Source organism: Paroedura picta, chromosome 12, assembly GCF_049243985.1.
Source record: "Paroedura picta isolate Pp20150507F chromosome 12, Ppicta_v3.0, whole genome shotgun sequence".
NCBI classification, from domain to species: Eukaryota; Metazoa; Chordata; class Lepidosauria; order Squamata; family Gekkonidae; genus Paroedura; species Paroedura picta.
Window position 1 is genome coordinate 23,984,424 of NC_135380.1, and position 18,284 is coordinate 24,002,707.

General features: G+C 46.5%; 1 protein-coding gene across 1 annotated transcript in view; it reads left to right on the plus strand.

Annotated features, from left to right (window-relative positions):
- SNRNP200 (small nuclear ribonucleoprotein U5 subunit 200) overlaps positions 1-18,284 on the plus strand; it is a 32,743-nt gene that overhangs the window by 6,435 nt on the left and 8,024 nt on the right. The window contains exons 9-33 of the mRNA XM_077305750.1: positions 671-807; positions 1,421-1,504; positions 1,734-1,907; positions 3,337-3,474; positions 3,622-3,777; positions 4,076-4,246; positions 4,443-4,636; positions 5,424-5,547; positions 6,275-6,424; positions 6,524-6,634; positions 7,326-7,457; positions 7,888-8,076; positions 8,712-8,909; positions 9,933-10,085; positions 10,450-10,530; positions 11,326-11,409; positions 12,231-12,337; positions 13,006-13,124; positions 13,462-13,616; positions 13,811-14,000; positions 14,749-14,922; positions 15,262-15,422; positions 15,797-16,024; positions 17,099-17,290; positions 17,406-17,584. Of these exons, the coding sequence (XP_077161865.1) occupies positions 671-807; positions 1,421-1,504; positions 1,734-1,907; positions 3,337-3,474; positions 3,622-3,777; positions 4,076-4,246; positions 4,443-4,636; positions 5,424-5,547; positions 6,275-6,424; positions 6,524-6,634; positions 7,326-7,457; positions 7,888-8,076; positions 8,712-8,909; positions 9,933-10,085; positions 10,450-10,530; positions 11,326-11,409; positions 12,231-12,337; positions 13,006-13,124; positions 13,462-13,616; positions 13,811-14,000; positions 14,749-14,922; positions 15,262-15,422; positions 15,797-16,024; positions 17,099-17,290; positions 17,406-17,584 (3,781 nt within the window). The remainder of the gene's footprint in view (positions 1-670; positions 808-1,420; positions 1,505-1,733; positions 1,908-3,336; positions 3,475-3,621; positions 3,778-4,075; positions 4,247-4,442; positions 4,637-5,423; positions 5,548-6,274; positions 6,425-6,523; positions 6,635-7,325; positions 7,458-7,887; positions 8,077-8,711; positions 8,910-9,932; positions 10,086-10,449; positions 10,531-11,325; positions 11,410-12,230; positions 12,338-13,005; positions 13,125-13,461; positions 13,617-13,810; positions 14,001-14,748; positions 14,923-15,261; positions 15,423-15,796; positions 16,025-17,098; positions 17,291-17,405; positions 17,585-18,284) is intronic.

Sequence of the window (18,284 nt, forward strand, 5' to 3'; positions counted from 1 at the left end):
TTTGTAGTGAAGTCATTTACTAAGTGATAGGGAACTGATGAATGTTAAAAGTCACAAGGGTTAGAGCAGTGGTCCCCAACCTTTATTAGGATGGGGACCGGCAGGGCATCGGGCCGCGCCCGTGGGGACCGCGCCCACGGATCGGGCCACACCCGCGGGCCGTGCCCGCGGATCGGGCCGCGTGGGCGCGGCCCGGCCCTGATTCCCTCTCCCCGCCCTCCCGCAGTAAGTAGCTTCCCGGGCCGCAAGCTTGCGGCCTGGGAAGTTTTTTACTGCGGTGGGGGGGGGCGGGGAGAGGGAGCCGCGGCCTGGCGCCATGGCCTTTGCGGCCCGGCGCCGGGCCGCGGCCCACAGGTTGGGGACCACTGGGTTAGAGGCTGGTGGCAGTAGAAGATACCAGAGTGTTGATGCATTGTATGATGGCATCTTCTGTGGATGAGGGCATACTTAATCTTCTCAGCTATTTATGTTAAGCCCTAAAAGTATCAGCAGTCTAGGTTTTGTATCCCATTTATCCCATAGTTCACAGTGCAGTGAGTGGCAGTGAACAGTTCATTGCCTTGCAGGCTTAATGTTTTCTCTGCCACCCCTAGGGAAGAAGAAGATGTGTTCTGTTTGGCTCATCCCTCCAGTGTATTCCAGACACAGCTGTTCTTTGTTCTCTCCCCAGTCTTATACTGTACCCTCCTGGCTAGTGCTCAGAGTGAAGGTGAGAAGGAGAGGATTATGGGAAAGATGGAGTCAGACCCTGAGCTGTCAAAGTTCCTGTATCAGCTACATGAGACAGAAAAAGAAGATCTGATTCGGGTAAGGATTGTTGGAGGGGTGGGGTAAACGGAATTTGATGGTTGGTTGAAAGCCAAGGTGAGTTGTAATATTCTTTTTAGACTGATTGCTGTGTGAGTTGAGAGAGAAAGAGAAGGCTTTCAGGCTTCACAACTAGCTCCAGTGAAACCAAGATTTGTGTCTAAATTACTGATTTGTTGGTGATTATTGGGATGTTTAAATGCAGCCAAAAACTTGCCCAAAGCCTCTGTTTGAATCAGTAATGGTTTTGTGTTTAGGTCCAGCCTTCTAGCAACTGCTGGGTTACACTGGTTCGTGGCAGGGGAGGAGTGCTTTTGAATTGAGTGTGTAAAATACTTGCAATTTTTTTTCTTTTGCCACTGCACACATAATGCATATACCATTTTCTTTTTCTGTATATCTATAATGTGTTTTGTAATGGTGGGCCACGTACCTTGTGGCAACAGAAGCCTTGGGTGAAGCAAATTGTATAGTTTTTTAAAAAAAATGAAAGTCTGAGCACTTAAAACCTTGAGGAAAGAAAGCTGAATAACATGTGCAGAGTCTGGCCTTGGCTGAGCTTCCTGAGGAACTGAAACTTCTACTTACTTGCAATTTCTTTCAACTTGTTCAGGAGGAGCGCTCTCGCAGAGAACGTGTCCGACAGTCCCGTATGGACACCGACCTGGAAACCATGGATCTGGACCAAGGAGGAGAGGTATTTTGTTATATGCAACGGTGGCAGGCGGGGTGTGAGGGGCTACATAAGCAAAAGCAGCTGTGCAGAAGATTCTGCACCTCAGGTTACCTCCTAATGAGAAAGAATGGAGCTCTCAACCTTTTCCCAAACCAAGCTACAGGTACTCTTTTCTGTATTGTTCTTCTTCTTTGTAAGTTTTGGTTCAGAGTAATATGCCTTTTGTCTTGGGTTTTTCCTTCAATTTCAGGCATTGGCCCCTCGGCAAGTTTTGGACCTTGAGGACCTGGTCTTTGCCCAAGGTAGTCACTTCATGGCCAACAAGCGATGCCAGCTGCCGGATGGCTCTTTCCGTAGACAACGCAAAGGCTACGAGGAGGTTCATGTGCCCGCCCTGAAGCCAAAGCCTTTTGGTTCTGACGAGGTTGATGTCATCTTTATTTCTTACCTGTACAAATAGGGCCGCGGGGTTACGGTCTGGCAGTTACGTCTACACTGAATTACTCTGCAAAGTGGCAGCTTTCCTGGATGCTTTCAGTATTCATGAAGTCCACTTGGCTGGTGGTTTTGGCCTTGAACATCAGTGAAGTGCTTCCTGTCTCATTACTTAGCCTCTCGAGCTGGGAGCAGGGTTTGCAGCGGCTGATAACTACTGATTTACTTTTACTACTTTGATGCTTGTACATTGGGGGGTGGGGGGTGGGTGGGCTAGAGTGCATGTAGTGTGCTGGCAGGGGCTCATGGGAATTGTAGCCCATGGACATCTGGAGGACCACAGGTTGACTACCCCTGGTGTAAGGTACTGCAGGTTTCTACTGGTGGTATGACCGAAGTAAAGAAATCGAAATGTCGATTGTCTATCTGTCTGGGATAGCTCGATGAAAAGTTCCAGTTTTTAAAAGCTGGTGTAAGTCAAAAGTTCTGGATAAATCTTTTACGGAGGCTGGTTATGCCATGTCTTCAGTGCCACCGCCAGGGAAACCTCATCCCTGGCACCAGTAGCACTTCTCGAATGGGTACCAAGGACTTTCGGAAGTCCTCAGAGATTGGAGAGATCCCAAAATGGTAGTGCCCTGGCTCTGACGGCTGGTGCTGATATGCAATATGAAATGCATGTGAAGCTACTGGGCTATCTAGATCAGTCTTGTAGCTTTGACTGATCATGGCTGGCCAGGATTCTCCAGGTCAAAAAAGTCCTGCCAATGCTTTTTCCTTGAGATCATTTAACTGGGAATGTCAGGGCTTGAACCAGGGTCTTTCTCTAGGGACATGGGCTCAAGCACAAATTGTGATCCTTCCTAAATACACTAGGATTGGGTGTTCTGGTTACTGTACTGCTTGTTGCCTTGTTTTGCTGCACAAACATTGCTTTAAAAAAAATCCTTCCCTACCATTTTTGATTGCTCTTGGAGGAGAAGAGTTGGTCCTTCTATGCTGCTTTTCTGTACCCAAAGAAGTCTCAAAGCGGCTTACAATCACCTTCCCTTTCCTCTCCCCACAACAGACACCCTGTGAGGGAGGTAAGGCTGAGGGAGGTAAGGCTGATATTACTGCTCAGTCAGAACAGCTTTATCAGTGCTGTGCCCAAGGTCACCCACCTGGTTGCATGTGGAGGAGCAGAGAATCAGACTCGGCTCTCCAGATTAGAAGTCGACACTCCTAACCACTACACTGAGCTGGCTCTCACTACACCAAGCTGGCTCTTAATTCTTCCACTGCCTACCTTATGATAAAGAAGTGGTTTGAAAAGATGATTGATTGATTTGAGGCCCTTTTATTTTGGCCCCAAGCTCTCTGTTTCATAGACTTGTTTCTGACTCACTTGAATAATGAATATGTTTCTTCCTTTGCAGCAACTGGTTCCAGTGGAAAAACTCCCTAAATATGCTCAGGCTGGATTTGAAGGATTCAAAACACTGAATCGGATTCAGAGCAAACTGTATCGTGCAGCACTTGAGACAGACATGAACCTGCTTCTGTGTGCGCCCACAGTAAGTGTCCTTCCCATTGTTCTGTAATGGCAAAACAACTAGCTCTGTTTGAGACCCCGTGGCTTTTAGTCATGTATATAAGGGTGAAGGTGATTCTATGTGGGTTTTCGCAGTGTCAGAGTGTAACCTGAACCCTCCATTTCCCAGGGTGCTGGGAAAACCAACGTGGCCTTGATGTGTATGCTGCGTGAGATAGGCAAGCATATCAACCTCGATGGGACCATCAATGTGGATGACTTCAAAATTATCTACATTGCACCAATGAGGTCCTTAGTACAAGAAATGGTGGGCAGTTTTGGGAAGGTAAGAGGCATTCATTTTGTACGAGACCTGCATTGGGCTGGAGATATGCATGGAGAACAGCAGTTTTATTTCCTCAGGAAAAGTATCTGTTCCTTTTTAAAAAGAGCCTCTGTTGGCATTATATAGTGGCTTGTATTATTTATTGATACATTTTGAACCTCTTCTGCTACAAACTCATGGGGGGGGTAGACTTTAGACAAACAACTCCTCAGTCTCCCACCCCCCATACAAGATTACAATAAGGCAGGATGTGAAATGCTCTGAAGCTGTAACAACCCTATTCCAATCTTCTTTGTAGCGTTTAGCCACTTACGGCATCACTGTGGCTGAATTAACTGGAGACCATCAATTGTGCAAGGAAGAAATAAATGCCACGCAGATCATCGTCTGCACCCCGGAGAAGTGGGACATCATCACCCGCAAGGGAGGAGAGCGTACCTATACTCAGCTGGTCCGCCTTATTATCTTGGTAAGTGCCTTGCTTGGGCCCCAACGATCCATATTTCTGCCAAGCAGACGATAGAGGGTGCTTGTTATCTGGCACTTGCAGCTGCAAGCATTATGGCACAGCTGCTTCCAGACTGGGGATGTGTAAAATGGATGCAGCCCCCTCTAGCTTCTTTGATGCATTATGCGATGTGGTCAGCCCTTCTCCTTTTCTACAGGATGAGATCCACCTTCTGCATGACGATCGGGGCCCGGTTCTGGAGGCCTTGGTGGCCAGGACCATCCGTAACATTGAGATGACCCAGGAAGATGTGAGGCTGATTGGGCTGAGTGCCACGCTCCCAAACTACGAGGATGTGGCAACATTCCTAAGAGTGGAGCCCTCCAAAGGCTTGTTCTACTTTGACAACAGGTGCGAGGGGCACCACTGAGGGGAGGATGTTTGGGTAGGAGTCAGTTTTGGAGACAGTCAGAAATTGAGGTCTTTAGGCTTTTGAGATTGACATTGACATCAGGCAGTGGTTTTTAGCCTCTTGCTTTTGAGATGTGTAAGCAGAATTTCTGCTATTGCATGAGTATATACTTGGAAACTATAGCTTCGTGCCATGTATGCAGCTTCTGTAGTTAGGATCATCAACTTTCTGGAGGGGTCTGGAATTCTGGAATTGCAATTGATCTCCAGACTACATCACAGAATCATAGAATTGGAAGGGGCCATACAAGCCATCTAGTCCACCCCCCTGCTAAACGCAGGATCAGCCCAAAGCATCCTAAAGCATCCAAGAAAAGTGTGTATCCAACCTTTGCTTGAAGACTGCCAGTGAGGGGGAGCTCACCACCTCCTTAGGCAGCCTATTCCACTGCTTGAACTACTCTGACTGTAAAAAATGTTTTCCTGATACCTAGCCTATATTGTAATTAAACCCATTACTGCGCATCAGTTTCCCTGGAGAAAAGGGTAGCTTTGCAAGGTGGACTCTGACGTTACATCTCCCACTGAGCTCCCTCCCAATTCCTCCCTTCCTAAGCACCACCCTGCTGAGCTCCAGAAATTTCCTGAGCTGGAGTTGGCAACCCTATCTTCAGTTGGAAATGGCCATTTGTTACACATAGCTGTAGAGAAATGGGTACATCCTAAAGAAGTTGGGTAGCAACTTAACATAATTCCTTCCCCTTCTTTTTAATTTTTTTTTTGCCAGCTTCCGTCCAGTGCCTCTGGAACAGACGTATGTGGGGATCACTGAGAAGAAAGCCATCAAGCGCTTCCAGATCATGAATGAGATTGTGTATGAGAAAATAATGGAGCATGCTGGAAAGAATCAGGTGGGACCAGGACTCTTCTCTAAAATCTCTATCCCCTTGAAAGAGGATAAGTTTTTGTGTGGCCCCCCCCTCCAGTTCCACTCATTTCACTGAGGAAAGTGAGGCTGCAAGGGAGTGAATGACCTGAAGACATCTAAGGCTAGGTGGGTCTTCTCATTCAAGTCCAGCAGCCTGTCCACTTTTTTATGCAGATTCCCTTTCCCAGGGATGGCTGGTTTTCTTTGAACTGGGAGATTGGTATCAGCCTTGTATTGTTTTCCACATTGTGTTTCAAGAGCTCCAGTCTATTGAACCAGGGATTTTTTAGAATTATTACCATAGTGAACTGAATCACCTTAGAAAGATGAGGGGTTAATCAGACAAAACATTAATGTCAGATATTGTTGGATGTATGAAGATGCTTTTGGCTGTCTGGTGTGGTTGAAAGTAGATTTTGTGGTGGGGGAAGGGTTAGACACTTTACAGATTTGCGTATGTATCCCACAGAGTCCATCTTTTCTTTGTGCAGAATTTTAGTTCAGAATCTTCATGGTCTATTAGGCAGTGCTTAAGCGTTTGATTTTTACTTCTCATTATGCCGTTGTTTTCAATACACCTTATTCTTTCACGTGTCCAAGGATCTCCTCTGTCCATCTTACTCTCTCTCCTATCAAATCAAAACTTTCGAGGAGGGTATTGTTTGAAAGCATAACCAACCTTGTCCTTGATTTGTGATGTCTCAAACTAGGTGCTGGTGTTCGTCCATTCCAGGAAGGAGACTGGGAAAACCGCCCGAGCCATCAGGGACATGTGTCTGGAGAAAGACACTCTGGGTCTCTTTCTGCGGGAAGGTTCTGCATCCACTGAAGTCCTCAGAACTGAAGCTGAGCAATGCAAGGTCAGCAGCAAGCATCTCCTGGGTTTTATCTACTGGACTGCAAGCGGACTCGGAAGAATTTTCAGCCTTTTGAGTCCAATGTCACTTTCTCCTTTGCAGAATTTGGAGCTTAAGGACCTGCTGCCCTACGGCTTCGCCATTCACCACGCTGGGATGACCAGGGTGGATCGAACATTGGTGGAAGACTTATTTGCAGACAAGCACATTCAGGTAGGTCCAACATTTTCTGTGCCGGCAGTACTCGCATGGCATCTCTGTTCCTCTGTGCAAAAGCATTCTAGCCTTTCTGTGCTATTGCATGTGTGTTTGCATAAAGTGCTGTCAAGTTGCAGCCAACTTAAGGTAGCCTCATAGTGTTTTCAAGGCAACAGACCAACAGAGGTGGTTTGCCATTGCCTTCCTCTGTGTAGCAGCCCTGGAATTCCCATCTCAATACTAACCAGGGCTGACTCTGTTTAGCTTCCAAGCTCTGATGGGACTGGGCTAGCTTGGGGCAACTTCTAACTGTTAGATACATCTAAATGTTTCTGCATGCAAATATCCAGAAGCTGACTCTTTCTAAGCTCAGACAAGCAAACATTTCCGTTATCTGCCAATTCCTAATTCAGTCATTTCCCCAGCTAGCAAAACTCAGTGTTTAAATCCATTAAGATGCAGAAGCTTGCAATTCAAAAACTCAGGCAGTTGCATTTTAAGATATATCAAAACATTGCAAGGTTTCAAAAGGAAGCAAGTATTGCACGTGTTTCAGTGGTGCCACCATGTCCATTTTCCTTGTAAGCCCTAATTTTGTTCTGCATGTTGCAAATTACCAGCAGCAAGTCAATATTAACTGCTGTTCTTTCCTCCTGGGATAGAGACCGAAACCAGTTTTTAAGCGTTCCAATATATTTGCTTGTAGGTTCTGGTCTCAACAGCAACCTTGGCCTGGGGTGTTAACCTCCCTGCTCATACAGTCATCATCAAAGGGACACAGGTGTACAGCCCTGAGAAGGGCCGCTGGACTGAGCTGGGTGCCCTGGACATTTTGCAGGTAAGCTCTGCCTGGCATTTGTACTCTGGATAGAGTGACATGCGCTTCCTCTCTATTTCTATAGATTCTGTCCACGAGTCTTTTGGAGATTATCAGCTTCACACACAGGCAACTTGTAAGAGATGTTGGTTAAGACATTTTAATCTTAACTGGAGACTTCCTGTATTATGTTTTTAAGCATTTATGAGATTTGTAGCACTTTCACCTTAGAAAGAAATGTTTAGTTTTTCATTTAAAATTCATAAAGCAGCTAGTAGACCTCAGCTCTCATTAATGAGCATTTCCTTCCTGCAAGAAATTCGTAAGATGTTTTGATTAATCTGTAATGACCTTGGCCTTCAGTTGCTCAGTGCTGAAGACTTTCTAGTTAGGCACACTGAGAATCCTGCTCTCGAGCTTCCCTTTGACATTTCTGACTTGTTTTGTTTAGATGTTGGGTCGTGCCGGGAGACCTCAGTATGACACCAAGGGTGAGGGGATCCTGATCACTTCCCATGGAGAGCTACAGTATTACCTCTCGCTGCTCAACCAGCAGCTTCCCATTGAAAGCCAGATGGTGGCCAAACTCCCGGACATGTTGAATGCAGAGATTGTGCTGGGCAATGTCCAGAATGCAAAGGTGAGGAGGGAGAGGTGGGGAGATCCTTTGGGAAGCCTCCTCCTGTAATGTTTCAGCAACAAAAGGTTTGACAGGCAGATGACTTCTGGAGTTGTGTGCATCATAAAAACAAAGCAGGAAACAATTAATCCTCTGATGAGCGTCATGTTGGGGAAACATCTGTCCACAATGGACAGCATCTTGTGGAATGCCCGGGACCTTGACTCCCATATATTATGAAGACCAAATTTCATCTTGAGTATAGAGTTGAACATGCAGGGGAAAAGTCTCAACCAGAGTGTAGTGCTTTGCATATTGTGTGTGTGTGTCCCTCAATCTGAAATAGCTGTCTGTCCATAACAGATAGAGGTTAGAATACATTTGGCACAGAATCTTTTGAGGTGGGTGGGAGTGTGAAGCACAGATTACATGTATTCTGTCTACAGTTCTCAACTGCGACAAGTGCTTCCCAGCACTGGGGGCAAACTGAGTTGAGTCCTTGATGTATCCTGGTTTAGGCTTTGGCCCACTTTCACATCTCCCTCACCCACTCGCTGTGTTTCAAGGGTGTTTATACATCCTGTCCAAAGATGGTACCTTGTAGTACAGGGGTGAGAGGTTGCTTGAACTGATATTGTGTTTATTGGGGGATTCAGGATGCTGTCAACTGGCTGGGGTATGCTTACCTCTACATCCGCATGCTGCGTTCTCCAACCCTGTACGGGATATCTCACGATGACCTGAAAGGAGACCCCTTGTTGGACCAGCGCCGGCTAGACTTGGTGCACACTGCAGCGCTGATGCTGGACAAGAACAACTTGGTCAAGTATGACAAGAAGACTGGGAATTTCCAGGTGAGAGGAGGTCCAGCTACCCCTGCTCCATAATAAGGCTCAGTATTTTTTTGCTTTACAAATGGGAATCCTATCCAGTGTGAGCAAGAGCAGTGCTTGTGCAAGTAAGCTTTCCTGCCTCCCCTCTTCATGCAGCCACCCAGTTTGTCCTGCAGGGTGGGGGTGGGGAGCACGCCTCTAGTGGATGCTAGAACTCTGGAAACAGAGTGAGAAGTAAATTGGGGACAGTGGTGGAAATGGGTAAAAATTGCATACACACCTCCTTCATGCAGTGGAAAACAAAGGTAAGGGCCACCCTGCTGAATTGTGGGATGAGGAAATGTCTCTTGAAATAGTAGAAAGGGTCATTCAGTAGTGAAACTAAGCATCTGTGCTTTCAGAAGAGAAGGCGAGATGTACTCCTTCGCCTAATGCATAATTGGTGATAGAATTCATTGCCCTAAGTTGTTTTGGCTTTTAGTTTGTGAAAGACCAGTTTGCGAAGGATAGATGAATAAGTATCTACTAGCCATTACAGCAGGTGGAACGGGCCCACGGAACTGAACTGAACTTGCTCAGATTCCCATTTACACAGCGACCCACCATGTTCCCTGAAATTCAGCTTCAGGGGATCAGACCCTCAGGAGCTTTGTTGGGTGTAAAATGGAGGGGGCGGAGTCAGTAGTGGGTGGGGCAGATTGATAGAAATCTCACACTGGCAGACACGTCGCTTGTGCAAGCAGGAGGAGACTTAAGATCCCACCTTGCATCTTGAAGTTTAAGCGGGGGAAGCATGGGTGGGTGGCTTACTGGGTTTTTAAGAAACTGGATAAGAGGATGAGCTTTAAAAAAATCTTTAACTCTCAAGCATGCTGTAATCTAGGTAAGCAAACCTATAGATCAGCAGAGATCTTCCACAGGAAGTCATAAGGACGAACTACTGATCTCATCCTCTTCCCCATACTCTACAAAATGCATCCTTGTGTTTCTCCTCCCACCCTTCCTTCTCTAGCCTATCTAAGCTTCTCTTCTGTCTCTCCCCAGGTGACTGAGCTGGGTCGCATTGCCAGCCACTACTACATCACCAACGAGACCATGCAAACCTACAACCAGCTGCTCAAGCCCACGTTGAGTGAGATCGAGCTCTTCCGGGTTTTCTCACTGTCCTCTGAGTTCAAGAACATCACTGTTAGGGAGGTAAGGAGTTCAGAGTTCTGTCAAGTATGCCATCTGCAAACGTTAATTGCATCCTAGCTTGTCTCCAGCGGGAGAATCTCCCATCTGATGCTAGCAAATGCTCTGCAAGTTTAAACATGAGGATTCTCATATGACAGTCAGGAGACATGTTTTGTCTTTTTATATCTCTGTGTCTATCTCAAACTTTAAAGGACTAAATCACATTGAATGTTTGGGGCTGACAGTACTGGTGCTATTAATCATGCTTGCTGGAAGAATTTGTCTGCCAAACCAGCTGCTGGTTCTTGCACTTTTTCTTGGGGGGGGGGGAGGAGGGATGGCAGGAGCTGTCACATTTGCCCCCTGATTATTTTATTGTTTGCAGGAAGAGAAGCTAGAACTGCAGAAGCTTCTTGAACGAGTCCCTATCCCAGTGAAGGAGAGCATTGAAGAGCCCAGTGCTAAGGTAATCTTGCTTGTCCCAGGAGGAGTGGTTCTACAGATTGATGAGTGGAAGAACTGTGTACTAAACATTCTCCTTGCTAAGCAAGTGAGCACATGGGGGGAATGGGTTCTAACTCCTCATCTTGTGTGATGTGCTGAATCAGAATGTACAGGGAGTTGGTACCATCCCATCCGAGCAAGTGCCATGTGATTACTCTGGGTGTGTAGCCTAAGGCAGAGTCAATGTTAAATGGTCGGCAGAGGGGTGTTGGCTTCAGTGCCAGCATGACTCCTCCCTGTCTCTGTTCTTGCCATATGATCTGCACTGTGTGGTCTGAGCTTCAATTGTGTGATTTCTGCCGAGTTTTAAACCGCTGGGTACCAGCCTCTTGGGATTAAATTGAGATTACTGTTATATCCTGCAACTGAGATGATGATGATGATGATGATGATGATGATGATGATGATGATGATGATGATTAATTCAGATATATCGCCCCTCTCTGTGAATGAACTCAGGGCAGTTCACAACAGTAGCATAGAACAATTTTACTGGCATACCTTATGATTCAGACCAGTTTTGTCATGGAAGTCATTGTAATGAGCTTCAGATAATGGGCTTTTAAAAAATAAATAGATCAAATCCAGAATGTTGCTGGGCCAGCAGTTATGTGCATTTGAGTCCTCGATATTCTAGTGTTCATTTGGTCATGTGCAAGTATTGTTTCGTGGTATAATTGATCTTCCCCACCTACTAAATCAAGAGAGGGATGGTCGTTTTGGAAGGTGTTTATTTCTCCTGTCTCCTTTTCTTCAGATCAATGTTCTCCTCCAGGCCTTCATCTCTCAGCTGAAGCTGGAAGGTTTTGCTCTCATGGCAGACATGGTGTATGTCACTCAAGTGAGTAAGAAAGAATGTGTTGCTGGCTTACTACTTTTACCCATCCTAGTGCTCAGTAGTCTCTGTGCATAATGTTTCCATGTATCTGATGCCCATGAAATCTTTGCACAATTAACGTTTCCCTCTCCAAGGTACTACAAGACGCTCTGTGGTGTTCATGTTTTTTTGTGATAGCTTGGATGCGTTTACTGCATCAAATGTAGCCATGTATTTTAAAAGCAAAACTGGCCCCAATGGTTCAGAATTCTCAAACTCCCCTAGACAGATGGACAGAAGGTGATGAGAGATCTGATAAGGATGAGTTTCATGACGGCTTTGATGATGATGATGTCATCCGTTCAGTCGTGTCCGACCCTCGGCGATTCGATAGGAAAGTCTTCGCCATGCGCCCCTGTCTCTGACTTTAGTTGGTTCATGGTCATCCCTGCATTGGCTTTGATCGTGTCGAGCCAGTGGATCCTTTGGAGACCACTGATCATGTCGAGCATTTATGATTTTTCTAGTGAGTTTGACAGCTTTAACATTTTAAAGATTAATTTGTTATGGACATTTCAAATTAAACAATATAATTTTTTTCAATAGAGAATACATCCTGGGCCAGGTCCCACTTCACTAGGCTGGCTATCACAGGGTTCTGAGTTGTGAGCCATAGACGAGGAGCCTTTTGCCCTTTGACTCGTACCTCAGCTAAGCCTAGCTCTTACACCTATGGGGAGATGAGAACAGATAATTAACAGCTGCCTGAAATAACTTGAGCACCTCCACTCAGGTTTCTCCCACTGATGCTTGATCCTGACATCTTTCTTTTATACTCCTCGCAGTCTGCTGGGCGACTGATGCGTGCCATCTTTGAGATTGTCCTCAACCGTGGATGGGCACAGCTCACTGACAAGACTTTGAACCTCTGCAAGATGATTGACAAGCGAATGTATGTGATGGTTCCTGGGAGGGTTTATAAAGCAGTCTTTGTTTAGTATGGAGTCTAGTTAAGAGGGCCCAGGCCTGCCACTCAGTTCTAGGGGCTTTACTGCCAAATAAATGTGCACAGGAGCTGTAACAGAAGCTTTGTTGATGGCAGAGGTCTGGTACTCAAAAGTAAATGATGAATCCCAGAGAAATTATGCACTTCACGTTTCTTGGACTCTGTGCAAATGAAGTGCTGGACAGCATTTATGTATTCTGCATTTCCCTATTGTTTCGAATGCCTTGTGCATCCTGGAATGTGAAAAACTTTGTGGAACTGATTGTGGTAGTAGAATTTGCCTTCAATCCCTTTAAATGTTCTTTAAGTATGACTGTCTGGATGTCCTGTAAAATCTTGATTATTTTTTCTTTGGGGGGGGGGGATCCAGCCATTTTGGGTAGCCGATGGTATGAGGCTGAAAGAATAGATGGAAAATTCCAATTAAGGTGGAGTGTTTTCTTGCTATTTTTTGACTCTGATGTACCAAATGCACACCCTTACTCAAGAGGCTTCCTGTTCCTATTCAAAGAAGAACTTGGTTCAGAAAAGAAAAACACATTCCCCTGGGAGTTCAGTACCACCTGTTGGCCATGGCTGAATTTCAACTTTGACAGTAAGTCTTTCTCTTGCAGGTGGCAGTCCATGTGTCCCCTTCGTCAGTTCAAGAAACTGCCAGAGGAGGTGGTGAAGAAGATTGAGAAAAAGAATTTCCCATTTGAAAGGCTCTATGACCTGAATCACAATGAAATTGGTTAGTAGTTGAGTTGCGGGGAGGAACAGGAAGCCTGAGTTGAAGTTGGTGGATGTAACTAGAAGGGTGGCGACTCCTACAGGCTGGAGGGAGCACTAAAGGTCTGAGATTTCCCTTGGCTTAGCTGACCACGCCAGCAGTTTTGATTGTAGCATCACTCTTGTGATTATAGAGATGGTGGGGTCACATCCTCTGTTTCACTGACATAAATATTCAGATGGTTGTTGAATCTGGAAGACTCAGGCAAATTTTAATGCCTACAGACCTCCCTTTATTCATATGATTCTTTGTCTAACTCCTTCATTTTTCATTCACTAATACGATCCCTTTAATGCAGGGGAGCTGATCCGGATGCCAAAGATGGGGAAGACCATACACAAATACGTCCACCTCTTTCCAAAGCTGGAGCTGTCTGTCCACCTACAGCCCATCACCAGGTCTACTCTGAAAGTAGAACTAACTATTACCCCAGATTTCCAGTGGGATGAGAAGGTAAATGGCCACAGCAGCGTGCACTAATAATTACTGCTTGTGTTACACATATGTGCAGGAGAGCTGCTCTTGGCATGGCATGAATCGTGAGGTCAGAGCCTGAGATGCAGCAGTGTGTGACTGGAATTGCTCCTTCAGCAAGCTCTTTGGTCGATCTGCTGCTCAGACAGAAACATTCCCTTTTCCTTGCTCAGGTCCATGGTTCCTCGGAGGCCTTCTGGATTCTGGTGGAGGATGTGGACAGCGAAGTGATCTTGCATCATGAGTACTTCCTTCTGAAGGCCAAATATGCCCAGGACGAGCACCTGATCACCTTCTTCGTGCCGGTCTTTGAGCCTCTCCCCCCTCAGTACTTCATCCGGGTTGTCTCGGATCGCTGGCTGTGTAAGCCCCCTTTCTTCCTGCTGAGTGGTGGTTTAGTTTTGCTGACTAGGATTGTTCCTTTCATTGCTGTGTGGCCCATTGCACTCTGAGGCTTACCCTTCCAGCTGAAACCCTGTGATGCAGCCTTCCCCTGCCTCAGTGATCATGGCGTTGGTCTTGTTCTTCATTAGCATCTGCTGCACAATGTGCTGGGGAAAAGAAAGTCGCTTTCCTGACTTGAGCAGATTTATGTCATTTGACCCGGACTTGCTCACGGCTGTGGCTTCTTTCTAGCTCAGGAAGGTTTGCCTCAATTTTTCTTTTAAAAGGTATGCAGTTTAAGAATGGAATCAAAATGAGAGGAAAGGGTGTTGAGTTACAAGGGTGTCTTTTAAACATAGTTCAGTTGCTTGCAAGTATAAACTAGCAGGGACCTGTGCCTTGTTTGTCAGGATCCTGGATGTCACAAAGAAAGAATGAAAGATCTGGTGCCCCCAACCTAAGTGATAGACAAAGCAAAGACACTTTGCTGACATAGTAAACATTAAGAGGCAATAGATCCTAGCATAAAGAGTGCTGCAGGCTGAACATTTCTTGTAGGAGTTTCTTGCAATGCTGGAATATTGAAGCTGGAAACACGTCCTGCCTTTTAACTTGTTTTCTAAGCTATAGAGGGAATGTTGCATATGAGTGGTTCTCCCCGTATTGCAAAAAACAGACTTAAATCCTTTGTTGTCACCTCAGTTTTGTTTGTCCTTCGTCATTCCAGCTTGCGAGACGCAACTTCCCGTATCCTTCCGACACTTGATCCTTCCTGAGAAGTACCCACCACCAACTGAGCTGCTGGACCTGCAGCCACTACCTGTGTCCGCTTTGCGAAACAGCGCCTTTGAGAGCCTCTACCAGGACAAATTCCCCTTCTTCAATCCGATCCAGACCCAAGGTAGGCAGTGAAGAAGGGTCAGTGGGTGGGGCTGGGGCTGGGGCTACAGACTAGAAAGCTAGTGGAGTGCCAAAAAGTGGTGCCATCTTAAGGGGCAATGATGGCTGTTCAGCCATTGCTGTGTAGTGATTTATATACTAGGTGTCAGCAGGTAGAAGCTGCACAACAGATTAAAACAGCTTAAAAACATCAAATAAGGATTAGATGACTTACAGCCAGGGGACAGTGGCCAGATACCTTCTCATCACTTTACGGTGTGCTGTCAGTCCACATTGTGGAATCAAAACGTGGTACTTCATTCTTGAATGCTGTCGTTTTCCTTGTACCTTCCTCTTCTAGTGTTCAACACAGTCTATAACAGTGATGAAAACGTCTTTGTGGGGGCTCCCACGGGCAGTGGCAAGACCATCTGTGCCGAGTTTGCCATCCTGAGGATGCTGCTGCAGAATTCTGAAGGCCGCTGTGTCTATATCACACCAATGGAGGCCCTCGCTGAACAGGTTTGGAGCACCTGCGTTTTAAAACCTGCCTTTCCTGGGAGAATGAACAGAACAGTGTTAAACCAGTTGTAGCCCCCCTTCTCTCAGTTGTTCAAGCAAAGAAACCTTAAAAAGGATGTTGGTGAGGTGGGTGTGGGGGGCTCACTTACGCGGAACAAACATGTTCAGCTTGGCTCTTAATTTCTTTCCAGGCTCCTCTTGGTTGCTGCATTACCCTGTTTTTTTTTTTAATTTGCCTATCTAGATGGCAAATTTTGCAGCATTATTTACACAGATAATCCTGAGTGGGCCTTTTGTAAGCAAGTAGTTGATAAGGAGGGAGTGCTTAGCGTGGAAGCTGCAAAGGGAGTGTGTGTCCTCTTCTGCCCTGGCAGATCTTCCTGGATTGGTTTGAGAAGTTTCAAGAACGTTTGGTTAAGAAAGTTGTCCTGCTGACGGGGGAGACAAGCACTGATCTCAAACTGCTGGGCAAAGGCAACATCATCATCAGCACCCCCGAGAAGTGGGACATCCTCTCCCGGCGCTGGAAGCAGCGCAAGAACGTGCAGAACGTCAGTCTCTTCATTGTGGATGAGGTGCACCTCATTGGTGGAGAGAATGGGGTAAGTCTTCCTGGAGAACGTAGGGTGCTGTGGAAGGGGTTGGTGGAGAAAGCTAAAGGTATGCTCTCCCAGTCACTCTTCCAGCACTTGACAACAAAGAAGGGAGTGTATCCAGAAGCAATGATTGATTGATGATTTTTTTTGGTGGGGGGTGGGATCCAGAAACATTTGTGTGTTCAGTGAGTATGTGAATCTGTCTTTTGGATTTGCAGATAATGGATGAGTTATGCGGGGGAGGGGGGGGAGAGAGAGAGAGCGCACGTGCTTAAACAGTCCTGTTTTGTGTGTTTGTGTGAGCTTGAGTACCAACACACACCCTCTTCACATCAGAACAAGGAGCATCAAACGTTCAGGATTATTCCCCCCCACCCCCAACACTTAAGAGCAAAGAAATCACCCGTCTTACTATCGGCCTCAGTGTCCAGTGTCGGCCTCAGACTGGATTCTCTTGGGCTAATCACGTGCTTTGATTTGCCCATTTCTAGAATATGACCTCAGAAAGTAAATTGTGCTTAAAACATGCTGTGTTTGTGATGTACTTCAGGGACTGTTCTTTCTCAAGGGGTATGCAAGTGGGCATCTGAGGAGATGGCAGAAATGGTCCGGTTACTTAGCATCGTAAAATGTGATCCTCAGATGATGAGCAGACTAAATCTGGCCGAGTGCCTTTGTGTGGAACTGTCTTCTTTGGGACTTGCAGCCCAGCCCATCCTGTGAAATCCAGAGTCAGCATTCCACAAATCTTTCTGTAGACCTTGAATTTCAGTAATGAAGGCATCAGTTGATTGCATTGCTTAGAATTAACATTCAAATGCATTTTTTCCCTAGAGGGTCGAGGGAGTGGGGGGGGGGGGTGCCCAAGCCAGGAGATGGAAACCAAAGATCATCACAGTAAATGGGAAGGGGGTGGGGGGGAGAGGAGCAAAAGCAGACCTGGAAGTGGCTCCTGCTAGTTGACCCATTGTGCTTGGCAGTGTGCTTCCTGTCCTGTCAAGTAGTATCTCTGGTAGTGGAGTCAAAGGGTAGCTGGAAGCACCTTGCCTTGACTTACCCTTCTCTGGCTTCCTTCTGCAGCCCGTCTTAGAAGTTATTTGCTCCCGGATGCGTTACATCTCCTCCCAGATCGAGCGGCCCATCCGCATCGTGGCTTTGAGCTCCTCCCTATCCAATGCTAAGGATGTGGCCCACTGGCTGGGCTGCAGCGCCACCGCCACCTTCAACTTCCACCCTAATGTGCGCCCCGTGCCCCTGGAATTGCACATCCAAGTAAGTTTCCATCATGGCACCCATACCTTTTCCTCTTACCCAGCAAATAACTCTGGCATTCATGGTGACCTGTCTTACATGCTTGGTCTTTTCCTCCTCACCCCCCTTTCCTCAGGGCTTCAATATCAGTCACACCCAGACCCGACTGTTGTCCATGGCCAAGCCGGTCTATCACGCCATCATGAAACATTCGCCCAAGAAGCCGGTCATCGTATTTGTCCCGTCTCGCAAGCAGACGCGCCTCACAGCTATCGACATACTTACTACTTGTGCCTCAGATGTCCAGAGGCAGAGGTATGGGAAAACAGGCCAGCTGTTTGCAACTTGTATTCAAGGAGAGCCATTTAAATCAATTTCTCCTTCTGTTGCATGACCTCTGTTTCTACTAGCCAAGAAGGAAGGGCCAAAGAGCTATTTCACTGCACCGTATCCCCACCCTCTGACTGCGGTCTTATTGCGGTCTTATTCAGTTTTTTCTGTGGCATTTGTGCCTCATAGGCATGAGGACTAGGAAGTTACTTTTTCAGAAACAAGAGCTGTAGTTCCTCAGTTCTGTGGTGGTTGTCACATTGCACAGCTCTTTCTGCACTTCTACAGAACTGTGGTACAGGTGTCTAGAGGGGGGTGGGCTGCACTCTAGGAAGTAACAAGCATTGCTATATAATCAGAATGCCAAGAATCCCTCAACTGTGTATCTTTGACATCTCTGGAGTTGGATGGTTTGGCATGGAAGATAGCCTACTGAAATGCACAGGAAGCATGGAAGTGGCGGAAGTTTGGCAGGGAAAAATTTGGAATCTCCTTGATGCTAGAAGTATAGACTAGGCTTGTGGGGAGAGCTTTCTGCAGTTTGCTACTGCCTTTCCTCCTCCTCTGCATAGAACGTTCCCTGAGATCCTGGAGGTTTGAAAGGCAGGCAGCTGCCAAGCATTCTGTCAATCATGGCTGCGTCAAGAGTTTTCACAAAAGTCTGTAGCTGTGCAGCAACTGCAGC